The following is a 23,526-nucleotide window of genomic DNA, read 5'->3' on the forward strand; positions in this document are numbered from 1 at the left end:
TCTCGAAATTACAGAAACTAATTAAACTCGCTACTTCTTTTCAAATTTTAATTATAAATGTTATAAAAAAAATGTTGCCCTTAACTAATTTCCTCCCTTCATCGAAGGAATTATATAATAGATACACAACAACTAAAAATACTCTTACTTTTTAAATTCCACTCCAATGTAAATGTGAGAAAAGCCTAAAAATCCTGAATTTGTAACATCTTTCTATTTTATGAACCCTTTTCTTTGAATTACGCCTTTTTAACTTTCTACGCTGTGAAATAGCGATCGCTGGGAAAAATTCTCTAGAATTTTCTGTATACGTTCCTCTTATACGTTCTTAAAAATTTCTCGGAATTCTCTGGTATCGAGTGAGGTTTTCTAATGTCTGAAGCGGAAATTCTCGTCTCTGGCCCGGAAGAAAAAGAAATTTCTATGCGAGGAGGAGGCACTCTTTCCCTGGCGGTAGCAGCTTATCGGTGATCGTCGCGGCTTAAAGGCGACGTTGAACGAAGCGCGCCCTGAGCTTCAACGCGATACCGGCGAGGACAGAAAGCGGCGACGCGCGTAGATACTGTCTGCTCGTACGACAGCGAACGCTCTCTCCGCGAAATTGGATCCTGGTCGTGGCGTAAGTTGCGGATAACGAGTGCTTGGATTTCGGGATTGGTGTATGTGGAATCGATAGTCGAACCGTGGAACCCACTCACTTCTCTACATTTCGCAACCAGATATTTTTCAATCAAATCCACTGGATTTTTCCGTATAGTAACGCGACGCGATATGTGAAACAATTTTGTGTAAGTTTTTTTTGTGCTCCTAATAGACATTTCGATTTACAAAGCATGCGACAACTTGCAAAATGACAAAAATTATACCGTTATACTTCTTCAAACATTTTTAAACACATATAAAGAATTTCAAGTTCTTCGAGTTACGATTGTCTACAAAATTTGTATCCAATAAGTCAATGAAAAATGTTGCCTCCAAATGGACAACTTCGAAAATAGTTCTCATTGCTTGACGGTAAAATATCACTATCAAATAAAGATGTTCCGTCAAACGTCTTCAAACTTCAGTCAATCCTCTTCAACTCTTAATAAACCTTCAGTAAACTCAAATTACTCGTTTCCTGACGATAAAATATTAAAAGAATTTCGCGTTAAGATACAATACATCCTCAAACAATTTCAAATCTCATCCAACTTGAACTCCTAATAAACCTCCCCAGAGATACATCTCGTTACCTGACAGCAAAACATCCATCATAATATCGTGATACACACGAGAGTCCTTGGATCATCCCCTCCCAGTTAACCCGGAACCCTTCCGCCGCGGAATTTCGCCGGAGAAACGTTTTATACTGTGCTGTCGGTTGGCACGTCGCCTGGAGCGCTTTGTCGGAGGGTCCAGCCAACGAAGGGTGCAGTTAATTAATAAAAGCTCGGTGGCAGAGGATCGGGGGTGGTGTCGGGGGCTGACGCGGATAAAGGGACGCGAAATACGATCCGTGCATCGCTTCATATCGACGGCCGCCTGTCGATACCTAGCCAAACGTTCGTACACGCGCGTACACACACACACACACACACACGAGGCAGACTATATCTCACTTGCAATTCAAACGAGAGAGAGACTCACGTGTCCTGAATGAGGAACTTGTCGTCTTTGGTCTCGATGCAGCGGCCCTTGCTGGTCATCATGGACCCGTTCACAGTCACCAGCCCCTCGATCCCCGATTGAAACCAATGGCCGTTCCACTGCGCCGGAAACTCGCAACCTGCAACACACACATGCCGAAATATACACACCTGGTCGGGGGAGTTTTACATTTTTTTCATATGGCCGACAGTCGATAAATAAAAGCGCGGGATATAATCTGGCCTCGAGAATATGCAAACAGGAGGAAGAGATGGAAGAAGAGATGAAAGGACAGACTGTTACAGAGTGATAGGGTCTTCTGTGAGAGTGATTCGGAAGGTGGTTAAATATTGCGGGGTTTGGCTGCTTCTTTTTCTTCGTTTTTGTTGGCCAGTTTTCGTTTGCGTGTGGTATACAAGATCAGTTAGGTCATTGGGTTATCACTGTCACTACAACCGTCGATTTTTATGCATTTGTGAAAAATTGGAAGATGCGGAAATGTGTAGAATTCAGATAATACGCAAAACTAGTCAGTTGAAAGAAATTCCTGTTTAGGTTTCATTTCTTTCACGATATTTCTAAAAGAATGAATCGCATAAATTTTTCTTATTTGAGAAATAAGCGTTGTCTGCTTGTTATGGTATGTTATGAGCATATGTATGAGAAGTTTCGTTTTGTCCAGTTTCGATCCTTGAATTTTTATGTCCTAATATCGTTTTCATCTCAACGCAGGAAAACACTTTTAACGTTTGAGGAAAAAATCTTCGTGTGTACAACTACTACTAAAGTAAGTGTATCAATAAGAACTAACGTGGCAATCATGAACTGACATTAAGATCAGAAAAAGGTATACATATATGATATTTTTTTCCTGTGATCCTCAAACGATATTTTCAAATCCTCGAGAATGGACGACGTTCAATCTGTGACTTCGAATTTCATTACAATATAATATTTCGCGGTGCGTTTATCAACAATAAAACATAATATCCAAACGTAATGAAGTCGATTGTTCGTTCACGGGCTATTATATGGAGAATTAATACGGAATACGGTGAAACAAAGAGTTAATGCAACGAAATATTCTACACCATCCAATTTTTTTATTGTGTGTTATGCTATTTGCATTTCTAAGTAATGAGGTAAATATTTAAATACTGTAAAATGAATCTCTTCCAGCCATTCGCGGTTAATAAATTAATTGCCATTATTAATGTGCTGCCATAGAAAAAGCAAGAATAATAATTATTCTGAATATCTGCATATAATACATAATTGCATGTACTTTTCATATGCAGGAATAATTTAATAATATAAAATAATGTATACCGTGAGAAAATATTTCTTTTCTTATTTTTACGATAAACCAACTATAAGAAGATTATTATGTCTCACTGTATGTAGCTACGATAATTTAAAAATAAAATCCCAATAATTCAATATCTCGCAAATCTTTTAATTGAAACACGTCTTGCAAAGAACAAACAAGTGTCCATGTAGTTTTTTATATTACATAAATATCAATTGGATAAATAATCCACGCTATAGCCTTCATTAGGAGTCACGAAACGAAAATTATTAAAACGGAAGTCGTTACATCCTCCTGCCCTCGTCGACAGTACGAGGAATTATCCTTACCTCGCGGTGTCCTTTTAAGCTGGCTGCCGCCGAAAGGACCAGCGGAACGGTAATTAATTAGTAATTATATCAGAACGGAGGAAAAGCGGGCGCAGCGTCGAAACTCACCTCGATAACTTTGCTTTCTGACCTAACTCTAATTTCTGCTAATTATATCGTGGCCGTGTCTGCTTGCCTTCTCGCGACTTTCACCACTACCACGAGGACTATCGGGCGTGACAGCGGTAGTTTTACAGGGTTGGTTAGGTTAGTTACCTCTGCAGACTATCGTTTCCTTCTATTTCTTTTATGTGCTTTCTTTTAGGAGGGAACTGCCGTGCGATGGGGAGGGATCTTTATTCGTGGGTTGAAGTTGAAAGAGATTAGGGGTGAAACAGAAGGTTGTTTCGGGGGATTTTTATGGCGTGGATTGATCGGTTGCTACAGGATTAGGAATTGTTTATTGGATTTTGATTATCACGCTGCATTTTGTTTTCGCGTTTAGGAAATTTTCTCGAATTATGTTAAAAGCAAATTCTGTTCAAGACTATTTGTATGGTGATTTCTGGCAGGTTATTGAATAACAATGATCGAAGCAATGCGGATGAAATAATGTAAAGTTCGTGGAACAATAGTGTAGGAATTGGGAAATGTTTATTGGATTCCAATTATTTGTACGATTCATTAATATGCCTATTATACTACATTAATTTTCTTTCAACAATTCTGGCAACCTTCTTCGTACTTCTGTGTCGACTTTGTTCAACGTTTAAGGACTAACCGAAAATATTATTCATAACCCCAAGAAGATTAATAGCTAGTTCTATATATAGTATATACCGCCCTATGAAATTCAGATTTCAGAAAAACACGATTTCCATTTAACCTGGAAAAACCTTTCCTATATCTCAACGTTCTACAAAAACCAGTTCAATCATCGAAAAATCAGCCTTGCCGAAAAAGTGCCATTCACTCAATCTCCACCTCGAAGACAGTTCGAACGTCGAAAGAAACGACTCGAAAAAAGGCATAAAAACCTAGCGACATCGGAAGGGAGGGATAGCCGCGGAGATGCTCTCAAGAAAATACACGTCGTAAGAGCAGCGACGTTATAAAGCAATGACGATAATGGCCGTGGAAAGCGCGGCACGGTTCGCTGAACGCGAAAACCAAACCTTCCTCCTCATTCTGGGCGAGACGCATCTCCTAGTACATTTAAACAATTGCAGCGAATTTTCAGGCTGGCCATGGTCAATGAGTATCTAGAAGAATGAGAAATTCGCAAAGTATAACACGATTACCATGTTTCTATCGACATTAAACTAACCTAACCTCACTCTGCAATTTCTATGTTAAACGTCTATTTTCTCATATCGTACTGGAAGAATCCAATCTCTTAAATCAGCTCTTTCAACTCTATATCGTCACTCAGAATAAAAACTGGGTAAAGAAGAAAGACGTTTATGGATGTAATTGAACGTAACCTCGCTTTTCAACCTTAACTGGACTTCCATCTATATTTATGCGTGTGCATCGTCTATGCGGTCTATACATTTTTGCAAATGATTCCCCATAAATGCGTAAAAATTCCCACAAATGTATAAAAACCCGTAATATAATTGTAACAAATTTCAGACAATTATACAGAATTACTGGGCATAAACAGGATTTTCGCAAACCTTGAAAGACAGAATGACCGAAATCAGTAGTTTCTAGCAAGAACAAAGATAATCCCATTGGAACATTCTCAGAATATTTCGGACATCTCGTTTGGCGACTGTCTTGTAAAAATGGAGAATCTCCTTAAGGAGATCGGATTATCCGGCAATCGATACCGTTTCCACAGTCGTGTTGTCTACTTGTAGCGAAGGATTACAAGTTGAAGACGTGGCGATTAAACATTGCTTTGTCCGTGCCGTGTTATTTTGCATTTAATAAGTCCGAGTGTTTCGAAATCCTGCCAGCCGGATGAAATCTCCTCACGATTTCTCGAAACGTAATCCAACCTTTTCCTTTCCTCTCTTGTCTGCCTTTGTGTTTCTCTGTTTCCGTCTACGCGTTTTTCTTAGCGCGATTACTTCGAGGTTATTGCACCAGTCGGAACACCGGGAATGTAGTTCTCGAATGGTGGTAAGCGTGCATCAAGACGATTCAAGGAATGGAGGTTTTGGACTGGTTCTGTGGTCTGTTCTGAGTTCTGCGAGAGCTGGGACGAGGAAATATGGGGATGGGTGAAATTGTTCGGCCTCGGATGAATTTTTAGAGATGCCGAAGCATCGTTTGATGCTTTCGCAAGTTGCAAGGCGATTAGGATAGATATATCTGGGCTGGGATGTTGAGGTTAGGACGCCGAGAGAAATGAATTTACTAAAACGATGGTCAGGTATTTTTGTAAAGCGAAAAGTGGTTAAATATATAATACAATACCAAATTGTCTCTCTAAAAGTAAAGACAAAATGTCGAATAAAAGAGAACCATACGATTAATGAAACTTGGATTCCCTTTACCCCCCCACTTTAGATTCATTCTACGAAATGGTGTTCGGGAAACTCATCCTACAACAGAGCTGCTTTAATCCTCTCTTATTTCCCCATAATTGTTTGCCCGTGGTGCGTTCTTTATGGCGAGGATCACGACACGCGCGTTGACAGTGCGTGTTTCGTAGTTTTTAAAACGAATTGCTCCCCGTTGAACAGATGTACCGAGTGTCCTGTAATTGCCAGACCCAGAGGGCTCGTAAAGTCGTAGGCGGTGCATGCGACCCAATGTTTTGCGTCGAGAAGTTAGGTTAGGACATTCCTGGAAGATGTTACGAGCTGCTTGTTAATTTTCGGCACGTGATACGACCGTCTTTTTCGCAGAAATTGACCCCCTCTGAATAGAGTTTAATGAAAGGGTATTCGTTGATTTCCTGATCAACGTAAAGCACAATGCCTACGAGTCTCGAAACAGGTAATTAGAAGGGATAATATTTTACGCTCCTTTTAATTTTAATCGAAGGTTAATGATTTTAGGGTTTTGAAATTTTTTATTATACTCGCGTACAAAAGTTCCTTTAAGAAAATTTATACGCTAATATAACTACCAAACACCATCCAGATCCCATCAAAATCTGTTCAGAATCCGCAAAAAACTACCACAGTGAATGCACAGGGAATCTATTTTACCGATCCAACGGCAATCTTCCACTAGTCTAACTTTCTTCATATTAAAACACAGTGGAGTCTGGTGCAGCCCGTAAATCACTGCTGGAAAGCATGGAGAAGGTTGCCGGAGCATGTGGCAGCGAGTCGCCAGACGAATCAATCGCTCGTCAGAGGGCTTAAAAAATAGATTATCGAAGGTGGTCCAGTCTGGAAATTACCGGAACTCCGGCAAACGATTGGAAACTCTACCGACCAACGATTTCCAGATTAGGGCTCCATTTACGCGGCAGGTTAATTCGATTTTTATGTAGCGAGACCGTAGAAGCGTCTCCGCGCGGGGGTGGATGATCGAGGTTTCAGCCCGGGGAATAACTTGATTAAAATAATCTATCACCCTGGCGGGTGACAAGGGTGATTGGCTATCCGAGTTAAATATGATGGAGCGGCCACTTTTCCATACACGTACACATCGACACCGTACAATCGGAGACCTGGTGACCACCCCTTTCCCTGGTCTCGCGCTATCTTCCTCTATCGTGTCGTCTCTCAGTATCGACAGAGGCAAATTGATTGGTAATATGTGGCCACTGGCCGTCCACCTATCTCCGTGACATTTACCAACGGAAATGCCTCGTTTTTCCGATATCCGAACCCGAAAGAGCCGTTGAAAGGGCTTTTACTGGAGGAAATGAATATTACACCGGTGTAGCTGGCGTAACTGGCCAACGGGAACCCGGGTTCTGATATTACAGTCGCCCCGCTGCAACGAGAGACTAGCGGCAGTCAACAGCTCCGGCCTCTAGATCAACCTGAACGTATGAGATTCGAGATCTGGAGAGACGCGTGTTTCCCTGCGATGTCGTTGCGAGGCTATGGCCCGTTTGATCTGTAATCGACACTGGTTTCCTTGGAAATTCTGCTTCGATAGGTTGATTCATTCAGAGTATTTTTTAAAAATGGAGTCGAAGAGTAAAAGCAACGATGGTTGGACGAAGGATGGCAACAGTAAGTGGATGTGACTGGATCGTTTTGCCGAATTTACATGATGAGAGGTTAAGAGAGAATGAGATCAGAGGGGGAATCATGAATTATTTTAGAGATGTCTGGTATTTTCTTAACGGAGATGATACGATTCGTTCGATGAACAATGCGCAGAATTATTAACGAGGATGATGCGATATGACAAACAATACGAATATTATCCGGCTCATCATGAATGGATTACTCTGTTAAAGTCACATCATAAGAAGTTATTAGAGGGACGCATCAAGGGGAATATGATGAATTACTTTATACGCGTGTATGTCACTGTCGCGGCAAACGAGCGGCACGACATTCGCCGTGTAACGTGAACCACGTGGTCAGTTAGCCGGAAGCATACAGCCCGATCGATTCTGAACGATAGACGGGCGCGTTAAGAGGGTCGAGCCCCCAACATTGTCACGAGCATCTCAACGGGGATGATTGGCACGTTCATCTTTGATACGTCGGCCCGTCGATCGAATTCAGACACGCCACCTAATTCCTATATATCTGTATCCGACGCTGTCACTCATACTGTTTTCCACGTTCTGTGGATCTGTCGCGCTGCCTCGCGCTCCAAGCCTCCACCGGTGAACTCTGAACTGCACTTGGTCCGCGCAACTCACAATTAGCTAATGATCCCGGCTCTTGCACCATTCGTCACTCTCGAAAGCGCGTGTTTTCAGATTCACGGCAGACCCTTTTTCGCGATGGAGGAATTGCCTCGCCTGGTTCTCTCTCTTCAGTTTTTTCTTTCCTCCCCCTTTTTACCGTCGACAGAATACGTCAGGGTGGAATATAGGTCGCGCGAGAAGCCGTGTTTCGGTTTCAACGATGGAACCAAGTGGTCCGTGGCGTCGTGTTTTAATTTGGCAGAATTTTTTGTCTACCTCTGCACTTGAGTTTCTTTCGGCAATAGTCTAACGCTTCGATACGCGGCTGCCTCTTTCTCGGTATTTCGCTGATTCAAAGAAGATCTTTGCTTTCGTCGATTGCGGACAGCTCTTCAATTTTTTAAATACGCGTGTAACGCCTTGTGGTCGTCTGTTGATTCAAAAATCGATTCGATCCGTTTCTTTCCTCTTTCATTCGTTGTATTTTACATTCTTATGAATCACAAGCGATAGAAATATTTTGTAACTCTGATTTTTAACTTGACGGAATTTTTTAATTCCTGTTTTTGTAATTTTTTTCAATAATATCTGCACCTGTCGATATGTGTTTTGAAGGAAATTTCAGGACAATAAATGCTTGCTGCTGCATTTTTTCTTCCTTTTATTCTCCAAATCATCGTGTTATATTTTACTCTAGAAATGACTTAGTTATATATTTCATTCGAGTTATTTGCTGGAAAGGGCGGATATACGTAAGCTAATGAAAATTGCTGTTTCAACTTCGTTTAAACCTGTTTTAAACCTTTTAACGTCCGGGTCTAAAACTGCAGTATAAAATAGTTAAATTAGAAGACCGCTTGTTTAACGGTTCAAACTTTGTTTAACTCGAAACCCACTTTCTTTCATTATCCATATTCTTTACGTTTCTCCAAATATTTAAACATCATTTTCGTGTATAATTTAACAGAAGGGGAGGAAGAACACCGTCATCCAAGTAATTATTTCACGTTTTCAAAGCCCCAAAGAATTTCATTAAAACGTTGATTCATTATAGCTCGATATATGGTATCGCCCCAATAACGGACGTTGATAACACAGAAAAATTAAAAACGAGTTCAAATATTCGTTCCACCTCCTGTATCAATTTCACCAAAAAGTGGAACATTCATTACGTATCTGTAATTCGTACTAACGAACAATAAAATCCTTTTATTTATCGCAACGGGCATGTACAGAATCGAAGCTAACCTAACAGTACAAAACACTTTTCCATCGTTCTATGATTTAACGTAGGATTTTTATTTGTTTAGAATATTTTAGAATATTTGAAAAAATATTGTGCAAGTTTGTCAGAATGCGATGTATGATTCAAAAACATTTTCAAATAAACAATTTATGAAACAAACAGGGAGATAAAATAAAAATTATTTGACAAGTCTTTTCAGAGATTTACAACATTGCTGTATTTTCCATTAACTTACATTTTATTCTTCTTGTCCCTCTAAAATTCTTCTAAAACGCAGAAAACTTTCGCTCAATCCACAAACTATCTCTTCCCCCATATCCATACCACCAAATCGAAAGAAGACGCGATCACAGTGCGTATAATTTATTGGAAAAGAAAACCATACGTTCGTCAACGCAACGACCATGGAACACGCCCATGGAAAAAAGGGGAAAAGGGAAAAAAGCAGGCCGATCGGCGTGTTTACAAAGTAATTACATAGCCATCGGCACACACCGTTCAACAGACGCGCAAACAGCCCCAAATGGATTTTCCATGGGTGCAAAAACGCGAGGCAAAAATCCCGCATCCGCTTCGAATCGCGCGTTCAACTATTTAATCTGTACACACGATACGACCTAGAAAAAGCCAACGCAGCTTTCAAACTCGAAACCGAGGAACTATGTATCGATTTGGGAAAATAAGGCACCCTGGAGTTTCTCCCCATCGAATTAGAGCAACGTACAAAAATTTCACTTTTCACGTTTGTCAACGTATACAGAGACTTTGTAGTTGCCCAAAGCTCGGTACGCTGTTCAGCGATCCAAAAATTGTCGTTTTCCACGATTTTCGAACGAAACATCTTCTTCCCAGCCTTTTGGCGATTTCAAAATTTTTGTTCAGAAAAATATGTTCTCTCCACTTTTAGCTATTTCATACCAGGATATTCCACTTTAATAGTAAAGCGACAAAGAACTAAAGAACATAAAGAAATATATATTTGTCACATCATAGTAATAAATTAATAATGCAGAATACAATGTTATTTTTTATTTGTGACTTTGTGATTACGATAAATTACGTCCTATCAGAAACCAGCAAGTGTTTTACTTTACTTTCGTGCAACGATGTATGTAAGGGAGGGAAGTTTTTCGTTTACAGAGAAACTGAAGTCTGGCATTTTCTAAATTGAGATAGAGAAGCGCCGTGACGATTTCGTAGCGTTCCTTCTTCGTTTCTTCGCGTCTCGTACTCGCTGAGCGAAACTCACCCCTCGCGAGATGCTTTCTTCCCTATTCCGGTACTCCACGCGCTACCGATCCGATTTCTTTCGTCGGAAATTAAATACACAGCCGAGCATCCCTTCTCTGGTAACCACACCCTGCTACTTGTTGAGGCTGCGTCTAAGAAATGTTTATTTCGTCGGATGGAATACGTGGCGAGCCACGATTCATGCACAAGGTCTACTTTCGAATGAAAATATTTTAGTCGATTTCAGTCCAATAACAATAGAAAAATTGTGATAAATTGTACGAGTCTCCTATTCTATGTCAGAAAACAAATTTTCCACTAAATTCATAAAAATGCAAAGATAAAAACCACATAAATCGTGCAGATTCTATAGGTCATCCAAAAATCTCTTTGTAAAAGCAAACGTAATGCAATTTACGAATATATTTAGCGAAAGATCAATATACAGCAGGAATTGACATCTTAAATATGTAAAAAGTGACTCGCAGCACATTTTAACGCAGCGTATTGAAGATTTTGTTGTACTGTTATTGAAGATTCGTGAAAATATCGTCATTTTAAAATGGGAAACTATTTTCGTAAATATTAGAAACCATATTGCCTCTCTGCTTACTAATTTCTTTTTGATTCAAAGCAAAGTCGAGGATTAATATCCCAAGACTCTTTCAGACTTCACTCCTCCCATCGAGTCTCTCTTATTTGAATATAGACGAGGGTTAATTTTCCTGTCTTTCCATTGAAACAAGTCATTTTAGTAAACGAGATTATAACAGTGCAATTACTCGGGCCAAGCCTTTCCTAACAATAAGAAAAGGATCTTCAAAAACTTCAAATTCGATTCCAAACCTGATTCGACGAAGAGAACTATTTTACAGGAACCAGCAATTATCGAGCCATCAGGCTCGAAACAACGCCGCGACACTAATTAAAACGCCAAAAGGAAGGCCACGCTTTGACAAACAACGTACCCAACCCCCTTTCAGGTTCATTAAACGTTCCGCCATTTAGCAGCAATGCCGAGGAATTTATTAGACCAGCCAGCCTCGATCGTCTGGCTCGATGGAAAAACGAGAACGGCTAATTATTTGCCCTCCCTTGGCCCCTTGTCGATCGTGTCACGCACAAACCACCCCCTAGACCCTTCACCATTTCTCTGTTCACCAACTCACGCGCGAATTTTGCGGAAATAATAAGGCTTCGGGCGATTTTCCTTTGCCACATTCTATTCTCTTTGTATTCTCCTTTTTATTTTATTCTCCGACAAAACAAAAAACGAGACAAAGGGCCGCAATTTTCCACCGATCGATATTTAACATTTGTCGTTTTTGATACTCAAAATTAATAACCATGACGTAAATTAAGTTCTAATTTATCTCAATAGTATCCGACATTGTATTTTATTTAAGTTTCATTTAAAACGAAAGAAACAAGTTCCATTTATGGAGAATTCCAAGTTTTATTGTTCGTTAAACGTAAGTAAGTTTCTATATTAATATGGAAAAGTTGCCATTTCATTTCGGAGATATATAAGCTTCTATATCAATATAGTAAAGTTTCTGTTTCCCTTCAAATATATACACTCTATATTGATATAGAAAAGTTCCTGTTTCGTTTCAATTACACAGCCTATCGAAACTTTAGTCACTAAGTGCTCCATAGAAGCCAGAAATTAAAAAAAAAAAGACGGACAAATTTTCTCTAGCCGTTTTATTTCCCAAAAAGACACGGTGGATCGTCAAGGAGAGGGGGTGGCTCGGGGTGGGCGTTTTCAATATCTGCTGTATTTCCGGCAGCATCGTTTCTACCCCTCTGGATATCTGGCAGGGGTAACATTGTACGCACCCCGTCACTACATTTTAATATTTCGGCATTCAATGATACCCCCTCGTCCGTTACTCGCGACCCACCCCCTTCGCTAAAACGCACGCAGATGTGCTCAACTTGTATGAAGAGTTTAAATGTGATATGTGGTGAATTTCAAGGGAACTAATTGGGTCTCTTAATGGTGGAGGTTTGTGGGAGGGGGTGATTGAATCATCAAGTGGGAAAGTGTATGTGATTTTAGGGGTGAAAAATGTGTGTCTGGGGGAGGATATTGATGGATGGCGTGCTGTATACTTTTTCCTTTTATTTTAAAACAGGAACATAGGTATTGGACAGATTATACGCCACTGAGTTAATTAAGGTAGACAAAGTTGAACTTACTGAATGGTTCATGGAAATTTTAATGCATAATTGGTATTATTATTAGTGGCATTTCGTCTAATATGATGTTAAAGATATTGTTTCATCTATTTTTTATATTATATTTTTATTATAATATATAACAAACGATAATAGTAACATTACCCTTACGAAAAAGGATAATAAAACGAATTCGAGGAAGGATTTATCAAATCCATTGGACAAAAAGAAAGTCTGTGAAGTTATCTTTTAAAGTAACAGAGGTGAACGATTTCGTAGGGCGCAGAGGGTCGTGAGGGATTCAAGCGACGTTGTAACAGCACGATAATCGCATTGCTGATTAATTCGTGGACGGTTTTGGATATGCCTGCTTCGATACGAATCACAATGGATTGTATCAAAGGGAATTATCAAAGAGACGAAACGAGCCTGCAGAGCGAAATTAATTCCCCGGACTAACCTTTATTTACAGAAACCGGAAGATGATGGGACGCCATTAGAGAAACCACGAGGTTACAATGCAAAAACGATATTACTAAAATTTCGACTAGACTATTGATATTTTTTATGAGTTTTCCATTAATAATTCTACAGAATTTTCGTATGCTTTTCTCTTTCTGTGAAATGTAGCAATTTATATGAGTCGTACTTTAAGCGAAAATACGAATGTTCGCAGTATAACCTCTTTAAACGATGAAAAAGAATCGTTATTGCAATCTCGATCACTTAACGGATCAATTAAAAGAGCACGTTGCTCGTCATTAACATAATTAGCGGCAATTAATGCGCGTAATGGCAGAAGGAAGGTGGAAAAAAAAATAAAAGCAGAATGGAAATTTCATTGCTGTATCGCGCGATCGTTCCTCCAAGTAATCACTTTACCTTCTATTCAATTTCGTTCTAGTAATTCCAAATAACACGCTCGAAAATTATACGACGACTATCACGTTCAAAGAATCTATACTAGACTATAGCCTAACAATACACAGTTCGTGTAAGCATTAAACGCTTCAATTTTTCAACATTTAAAATATATTAATATTCGTCCTTCTTGTGCATTGTGTCAACAGATTCGTCACTTTATAAAATCTGCATAAGAACCAAAATATGCAAATGATTATTTTCGTGTCAAGTGTGGACAATTAATTTCGCCTGTCCATCGTCCATCGAACATCTGTCATCCAAGAATTCTGAGCAAAGTTTGAGCCTCACTGGCAGTCGTTATATAAAATTGTCGAGCGAACACGGGGAATTCGGAAAGGGAAAGGAAGCAAGCTAACCCGGGCCAGCCCAGCCTCTCTCTTTATAATGCACCCCTCTCCCATAACTGTATATTTCACGGATTCACCGACTAACGCGGCCAGAGAATCCCAGCACAGGCGTATTCAAATGCTTCCACTCCCTCGAATTGTGCGTTGAAACGTGAATTATACGCGCCTCGTGTGATACTTCGACGGGATTTCCTGCGGATTCCGTGCGAGACTTCCCCATAAACGCGTGCCCCTTGCTTGCCACCCGACTAGCAATATCGTTCTTTCGATGGAGAAGCATTTTTTAGCTGGACCTGTTGGGCTTTCGAGTCGAGATTTTGTCCGATGGCTCCATAATATTACGAGTTTTTACGATACGACGTCACGGCGCTGTGTATTTTGGGGACTTTTATGAATTTGAGGTTAGGATCATAAGGAAATTTAGGGGATTGGGAAAATTCAAATACGATTTAATCTCCACCTACACCCAAAACTTCTATCGCGACTTTCAGCATCCCAGAAAAAGAAACATCAAAAAGAGACCCAATCGAACCGAATATCAATAACGTTCCCTCAAAGGAAAAGCTCTCGACCATGTTTGTACTATAAAGTGATCCTCAAATGCCTATTTAGAGGTCATCAACGCACTCCAGATCCATGACGAATTATCTCAACTTACCCTTCGCTTACACCTAAACCTTTGTTACCACTTTCAACCACAAAAGAAAAAAAACACGAAAAGACAGATCCAACGAAAGGCAATATTAATAGTTCTGCCTGCAAAGAGAAGTCTCAACCAACCTCCCACCACGAAGCAATGCTCAAACAGTTGGAGAAAGTCTAAACCAGCCAACAGGCACCTTGGTCAAACAAAACCACACAGAATAGGAGAATCGACATAGGTCGTCCAAACATGGTGGAACGTGATATTCCTCGACGAGGCTTGGAAATCCATCGGCAACTTTCATTAAGCCTCGCGTATTAGCGCCTCGCCACGGGGCAGGGTCGTGGTTATAAATAACAATAAGGGCCCGTGCGGACGGCAAACATCGTAAAACCTTTGGTAAACACAGGGGTGGCTTCGGTCCTGGGAGGAATAAGTTCAGACGTTCAGACCAAGGGGGTGGCGACGCGCCATGAGACCACAGAGTCTGGGATATCGCTTCGTGGCCGGAATACACCGAGCTGGAACAGCGTGCACATGTTGAAATACGAATTGGGAAGCGTGCTTCGTCGCGACTCGCCGGGATATTCCGATTTAGGAGGGGGCCAAATATACGCTGGTTGCATGGCACGGCTGCTTTATGGGGAAACTCCAGGGAAAATGGGTTTGCGCCGGTAGCTGCCGGCGACTCGTGTCAATGGGAGATTGAGATTGATGATTCCGCTGTTTATAATTGACGCTGTGTACTTTACGGCAGGGATAGACAGAAACTAGGTGGCCTGCACCTACGGAAGCTAGGAGTTTATTTTGTGGTGCTGAATATTATGGGTAGGGCAAAATCTGCTTGTTCTCTGACGACCTACTAGGCAAAATTTGGTAAGGGAGGACATTTGGACAGACTTTTCAGGAATTCTTATTGTGGTTACAAGGGATTTCGAATATCTGATTTTAAAATTCCATTAAATGTTAGTGACGACTGACAGAACATTCACTTTCAGTCTGAAACTCGACCGAAGTATCCTAACTTTGTCAGTCCTCATCCTCGCTAGACCCGTCCAAACAACACATCCTCTTGTCTTTCAATTCAAGTTTCACGAAGATCCACGAAGGTTTCATAACATGTTCCGAGTTATACCGCTGTTTAAAATTATTAAAATCGTAAGAGAAGCTAGGAAACAACCCTGGTCCATCATAAACGAGACCAAGACACAGGCAATAACCTGGCCAGCCGAGCTCTTCCAGTTTTTTACGACATCGTGGATCGTAACAGAGGACCGGGGGAGTAGTGACAGGATCAAGTACGTCGCAGGGAAACTCGGCACTCGAATACTGAAATATACACGGCTATTATTATTATATATATATAGCAATATCTTTGTACCTTTCGCTTTGTAGAAAAAGAGATGATACAATTTATCATTTAATATAATTTATGTTATATATATATATATATATATATATACAGATATGGTCTAGCGATCGAGTCAAGTTACCTTTATGTATATAAATAACAATATATATAAATCACGTTCCGTCAAAAATAGGCTGGTGTTCACTGTTGAGAATTAACTTGATCCCATCGCTAGACCAGGCTATTTTTACGATTGAGCGTTTCATCGGATCACGAGGATCGCCATGGAGAGCCTGTTTACGATGCACGCAACGCAACGACCAGAAGAGTATCGACTGTTCCGCTAATTTATGTGCAGGCTGTGCATACGCGCGCATGTTTACACTAGTTCCGCGGCACTCACCGGCTAGATGCCGGAAACACTGACGGGATTATCGATTAGGCACTGGTGAATATGAGTAGCGCCCTGTTCAAGCGACAATCGAGCCATCCCGTGTCCCGGAAGCCGATGAAAAGTCGAAACCTAGCCGATGCTCACTCGTGATAACGTAAACTCTCCATTATTAACAGATTATTTGCCGAGATACGGGGTTAGATTGTTGATCGAACACGAGTTTCAGGAGTTTATTAAGGGGGGGTTAGTGTTTCTGATCGGTGCTTTCATCAGAAAGTCGTTAGTTAGTTGTTTAATAGCACCTAGTAGCTAGGGTAGCAGTAGCTAGTGCTTAATAATTGCCACTGATTTCGAATATATGATCGTCAAACGCGAAGCAAAGTATAGGTTATTGAGGATCTGTTATAAAATTCAAGGATAGAATGATTTACTATTGTTAACATTACAATGTGCTTTCGTAATTTTCGTAAATTTCACGAAGGATGAAGTTTCTACTAGTAGTAGTAGCTTTGTAATTTTTAATATTGCAATGTGATTTTGTAATTTTTGGGAATATCGACAGGAACAGGATTGGATAATCGATCTTCGAATCAAACAGCAATCGCCTAATAATTTATTAGAATTTATCTAGGCTAACAGTAATTAATACTTAATTGATATGTTATGATTTAGGCAATGCCATTAATGGGGCTTATAGTAATTACTCTGACATAATTATGTTAATAATTAGACGACATGAACCATGAATTATTGCAAACGAAGAAAATGTACTATTGCTCGTAACCAGACTGCTAATGCTCGTGCAAATTTCTAGGTGAAAATTTGTATCATTCATTGAACGTTATAAGGAACACTATACTTTGAATGTTTTATATATTCTCCCACATGTGCATTCTCGCTTTAAATTTCTCACAAATGCATTAACATCTGCAGTCCATTGGGAAACTATAATTTTAAAGAAAATTCTACAGGTCTCCGCTTTTGGCAAATTTGTAGATGAGAAAATTGGCCAGGAAAAAGAAATTTCAAGTCTTGGCGGTACTCGTTGAAGATTAATACATCAAAGAACAGAAAATAGAGTTGGCAGAACTAATTCAAAAGTTTCGAAAAATGCGATGAAGACACGGCTTGAAACGTGGTAACACCTTCGACAAGTTCTCCTAATCCTTTGGAGCAGCACGCACGCGAGTTGCCTCGGCTCGGTCGTGGCACGAAATCGGATAATTTCGCGTCTGTTTCTGCGGCAACAACGGCGGCAACTTGTTCGAAGCGTGTCAGACGCGTATCCCAAGATGGCAAAGTAGAATAGTGGTTTTGCTTTTGTTTAAAAATAAATCGGCTTTTCGCGTTCGCGAGCCGCATAAATTTTGGTCTCTTTTGAAAATTAACGTTTAACGATACCATGGAATATTTCACGAAGACTAGTGTACCCCAGAAAAGCTACGGAGATCTTAGTCCAGTTGACGGAATTGGAATTTGAGCGATGTTCCAAAACGACGACCATTTTTTAAATTCCAGTTCATAGAATCGATAAAACGAATTATATTAGATGATTTTCCTAATTCTATTGATTTCTTAAATCATAGAACATTATTCGAGTCTTGTTTTCGTTCTTGTACTTATATAAAAACTAAAGTATTTATTCCGCGAATTATTTCGAAGGAATTTTTTAACGATTTTTAAATATGCAAACAATTTGTTTTCTTTCTCTAATAAATTTCCCCTTATACTCTACGTATAATAAATAAAATAATAAAAATATAATGCACAATCCGGGAACAACAGGACACGTAATGTCCGTGAATTAAAATTATAGTTTCGAATTCCATGTAACACGCATCAACTGTCCTAACTAAATTACGATCGTATTTAATTTTCACTGTTTCGTCTAATAATATAGACTATGGGTTTCTGGGAAATAGCCCAGGATCAAAGCGTTCACGTTATTATAATATAATTAATTCACGGACAAGCAAACACGTAGAAAACTTCGAATTGAAAATTCACAATCGAATAAACCAAGGCAAACAATTTGTTGTTTGTTACAAAGAACGATCGTGAATAGACAAAGTAGTCACTGAGGCGTTAATTTGCCTGAATTAGAGTCCCTATCTTGTTATAGTGCGTTTGCTATCCCTTTATTAAGGGGTGCAAAGGCGCGTCCTGCCGCAACATCCACTTGGTTAATTTGGTTAAGCCAAGTTCACTGTTCGTACGCGGTCGACATTTATAATATTCACTTTATGGTTGTGCGTTCGCGAAGTTCTTGCACGTGTTATCGCGACGGGAATACCGAATGATTCCTCGCTCGGCTGCCATTTTGAATTCTCCAAATGCAATTTCAACAGTGCACCGTTCGACGTCTAACAAAAGTGCTTCGTAGAAAATTCGGAAAAATCACAAAAGTGTTTGAACAGTGAATTATTCGTTGTATTAATAAATGTCAATATTCAGCTGGTCTATATCGGCTCACGTTTTAGATACAGCACGTGCAAACATTTCCAAATTTAATTCTTTATGCTCTTCGCTTCGGTCAAAGTCCATGAAAAACACCTCAAAGATCATTTACATTGTGAAAGTATAAAATTGCGGTTTAATTTCAGTAACCTGACGATGCAAAATTATTATAGCCAAAATACATTGATTAAAATGTGAATTTTTAATCTTAATAAATTGAGGACACAAAATTGTTATTAAACGCAGCAATCGAGACAATTGCCAGTTTCAACGATCCAATTACAAATTCTTTCATAAGTTTTAATCGAAATGCGCCGAAGATACTTAGAAACCTATGAATAAAGATTAAGAAAATTTGACTCGCAGCCTCGCCAGTTGGAAAACAGAGAATCTCCTCGAAAATTTTATTTCTCCGATAAAACGCAATGATGCAAAAAGCGTCGTACCCAACCCCGAATTAACTTGACCTAGCCCAACCCAAACGAAGTAACTCGAAAAATTAGAAATTTGGCTGCCAACCTCGCTAACCGGAAAACAAAGAAACTTCTCGAGAATTTCATTCTCCATTCAAGCACATAGCACAATGGGGGCAAAAAATAATAATTGCTGCTCACTGAAACGAGGTATAGATTTCTGCGTGTTCACGTTGGCTTTAGAGCGGTGTTTTTTCTTTATTTTTCTCTTTTTTTTCACGTAGACCAGTCGGGACGATTGTAAATTAATGCGACTAAAACAGCGGCGGCTCGGTAATTGAAACGCATGGAAAATTTCGTCTGGCCGTCGAATAAATTAATTAATACCTCGGTAAAAACGTGGCTTCTGGTTCACCGTGCGATGCCGAAATATAACCGGCTCTCCAAAAAAAAAAAAAAGGAGGCAGGGAAGGGGTTTGAAAAAAGTGGGATGGGGAAGTGATCGTAGCTAGATAAATTCCACAATTATACGCACGCTCTTCTGTATTCAAGCGAAAATAATATTCGCGATTTCGTTGTCCCCCTGCGGATTTTTATTACCCTCTGCGGGATTAAACGACGCGTTTCTGTGTTTACACGTGCACGCGCCGGAAAAAATGTCCGTTTTTTATGGACCGCCGTCACAATAGGAGGGATGAGGGTGTAAATATCCGTGCGATTATTCTGCCGACGAAATATGGAATTTTGATGCGATTATCTCTATCGCGTTCGTCTGCTTGGCTAGGGTTATGTTAAATGAAACGTGTGTACTCTTGGGTGGTAGGATATATAGGGTGCTTTGTATAACGTAGCACCGGAAACTACAAGACGATTCTATGGACAAAAATTAATCGAAAATGTAGGATACGGATATTTTTGGAAAAAGCCTTTCGAAAACGAAGCGCCTTACGAAACGCCTTATTCTATACCTTCGACTCTTTTTTCACCTAGAATCACCCTATTGCTGATTATACCACAATCGCTGAAACATCCTGTATAGTTTACGTTATCGCGCTATGGGCATCAAAAGACGCAAGAGAATAAAATTAGATATTAACATACCACTTTAGTTTGTAGAAATATTTCGTTGAATTGCTATAAACATTCCAATTTTACCAACTTCCAGCTGCCAATTTCCCGCGGTCTAACCTTCTCAACGATTATGACGAGCAATTTAGTTTGCATCATTGAGTTATTCAACGTAACGCCGGCCGTTTGAATCAATCAAAGGGGCGCGTAATCGAGAAACAAACGGCGCCACCGGCGTAGCTAGTTCCGTTGATATTACGTCGGATTTCGTTTTAATTCAGCCGCGAACGAACAGCTTTATTGGACCGTAAACGTAACGCGAAGCGCGATCACCAATTACATCGGCGGGAGTTTCTTGGTATAAAGCCGGTGGGCCACGATGAAGCTCGCGTATATGGCCGATGCCGCTCATATCCGCGAGATTAAGGCGGATTTAACGAGCTCGTTAATCTATTAGCAACGCCATCGTCCAGGGCGATTCGAGGGCTGTGCGCGTTTCCACGAAACACGGAGACACGCTCCGGGCCATTCCCTCGTTTCACCACTGAAAACTCGGAGATGTTTCGTGCAGCATAGTCGAATAACGTTCTTGAAGAAACCATGAAGCGAACGTCGTACATTATCTCGATCTTGCTTTCCATGCGATTTATTTGCACAGTGAAATAATGTTTTAATTTTAATTGTGCGAGTACGTAGCAGGTATTGAACGATATTAATATAGTATTAAAGTATAACAGTACATATTCAGCATCCTATATTTTACTTCTTCTTCTTCGTAAGAGCGTAATAAGTAAATTGACATGAAAATTCGATGCCAACGAAATTGCTCGAGTTAATTACCTTTATCGCAATACCTCAGATTTTAAGTTCGTACGTAGACTTTCGTGAGTGACTACGGGTTTTCTTAATAATTGAGAGTTCCAAGATTCCATTCAAGATATATGAATAATTATCTCAATACAATATACGCTACCTGCCGGTTATTATAAAAACATCTACATATTTCAAACAACATAAATATCCTCCCATTGCAGCCATATTTCGCTAAAAGTATCATCTTTCGCCGACGGTGGAATAACGAAGTTACTACAAATTGCTAAATTGCTCTAAAGAGACAAAATATTATTCGACTAAAGTGAAAATTCCTATCGACGATTATTTCCTCGGAAGACCAACATTTTACTCGACTCTCTTAAATATTCACATCGTGGGAAAAGCACGGCAATAAATTACAGTTAGCCGCGGCCGGTGGCCCCAGTATGTTTCTTCCATTTCTCTTGCCTGTTTGCCCGCGAAAGACAAGCCAGGCATCGCGAGAGGACAACAGGCAGAGCGAAAAGAAGAAAATGGAGGGCGGGGATTTGAACCGTTCGTCCTGCGAGTTTCATGCACTTAGCCGGGCGGGGATCGCGTGGCGATCGATGCGTCTGCTGCGAATTTATGCGAGGAAAGATGCACTGCACGCAGCGAGAGAGAGATTAGAATGCATAAACAGATCGATGTACAACGGAGAGCAAAGTGGAGGGAAAAGGTAACGAGAAAAAGGGAAGCGCGAGACCAGGTTAAATTTAAATTCTTCGAGAATGAATGGCTACGAGGGAAGAAGAAGAAGAGAAAGGGAAGAAAGAGCGCCCGAATCGAAATGGAATATAGAAGGTATTGTAATGCATTGTATTATAAAAAATATCAAGAGAGGGAAGAACGAAGAACGAAGTTATTTTAACCCTTAAAGGAAACATTCAAGTGTGAAATTCTTCTTTCTATATCTTCTCACGCGTTTTGCCACCCTCTTTTTCCACTTAAATAAGCTTCTTTCTTTGTGCCACGGCGTCAAGTTTTCTTTCAGAAATCAAATGGAACTTGGCTTTTGTGCCACGTTATTTTCTAACTATGTGCAATTTTCAGAGATGGAAGTTGCGAGAGGACATAAATAAATTGTTAAAGCTTAATATTTGAGATAGTTGCTTTCGAAAATTTGTATCGATTTTATGGTTCAAAACGACTGAAAGACCATGTGACTGTATAAAATATTCTAATATAGTACTCTATTTATCTTATTATATCTACATATATAATAAAATACTAAAATAGAATATTTTATACAATCGTATCGTTTACAAGCTGTTTTGAATCATATATATCATTTGAATAAACATTTCTTTAAAATGTAGGACACTATGGCTGTACAATATTTTATTATTATATATCCACTTGAAATATTCGGTATAAAACATTTTTAATTAAAAGAGAAAAGAATTTGAAGCACCAAATAAATTTGTACAGCATATTTTAAAATACAATATCGTCACAAAACATCATACGAATAAATTATTTATGGATATCCTATTTTCTATTCAGTGTGCTAAAAACTTGAAGTCGAATCTGACGAAAGTCATCAAAGTTCGTGCCTTTTGAATGGTAGGAGTCATTAAAACTCTAGTTCTTCAATTAAACAGATTCTAAGTGTTTGGCCTATTTCGCGTCAGGGATTTTGAATTGAAGCAAAAAAGGAAGAAATTACTTGGTCAAAGAAAAGCAGCGGCCAAATCTAGAATCGTATGTAATTAAAAAATTGCCTTATTATTCAGGAAAAATGTTCTACGTTAATTTTTAATCTTTATAATAATTTACATAGACGTGTAAATGTCTCTTATATAAATTCTACGTAACAACTGATATTCGACTGTACATTCAATCACGTTTTATACCAAATTCCATGGTAATTAATGATCTACTTCGAATAGAGTTAATTTCACGAGGATATCGCGGAATGCTTATCAACTTAAAATTACGAGGAATTAAATATTGAACTATTATTATATTGAAAGCCTTTCACGCAAAATATTTCATGGTTTTAAAAAAATCTAATATCAGTAAAAAATGTATTATTAGTAAGGACTGTTAATTAATTCTCTGCTATCTCAATGGGGATTTGTTATTTAATTTTAGTCCAGTGTGTCTCAGTGTTCCATTTTATTAAAATCACAATAAAATAGTTTCATAAGATCTTATCCAATTCTATTCTCTGCTAAAGCTTCTATTTTCAAGTACTCTAGTCTACTTTGCAATATTTTATTAACACTGAACAAAGTCCGAGTTCGACCCATAACTACAGTCTAAAATATTTTACAATACGTTATAACCCATATCCAACTTAATCCATACTTTAACTGCTTGAAATTATATTTATACCTTATGAAAGCTTAAACCTCCTCAATCTGCGTACACAGAATCTTCTCA

General features: G+C 39.3%; 1 protein-coding gene across 1 annotated transcript in view; it reads right to left on the bottom strand.

The window, feature by feature from the left end:
• The window catches only part of LOC117242415, an 85,018-nt gene extending 83,251 nt beyond the window's left edge, over nucleotides 1-1,767 (bottom strand). The window contains exon 1 of the mRNA XM_033509036.1: nucleotides 1,630-1,767. Within this exon, the coding sequence (XP_033364927.1) occupies nucleotides 1,630-1,691 (62 nt within the window). The 5' untranslated portion in view covers nucleotides 1,692-1,767. The remainder of the gene's footprint in view (nucleotides 1-1,629) is intronic.
• Between the last annotated feature and the right edge of the window lie 21,759 nt (nucleotides 1,768-23,526).

Source organism: Bombus vosnesenskii, unplaced genomic scaffold (assembly GCF_011952255.1).
Source record: "Bombus vosnesenskii isolate JDL3184/JDL3185 unplaced genomic scaffold, Bvos_JDL3184-5_v1.1 scf7180000016274, whole genome shotgun sequence".
NCBI classification, from domain to species: Eukaryota; Metazoa; Arthropoda; class Insecta; order Hymenoptera; family Apidae; genus Bombus; species Bombus vosnesenskii.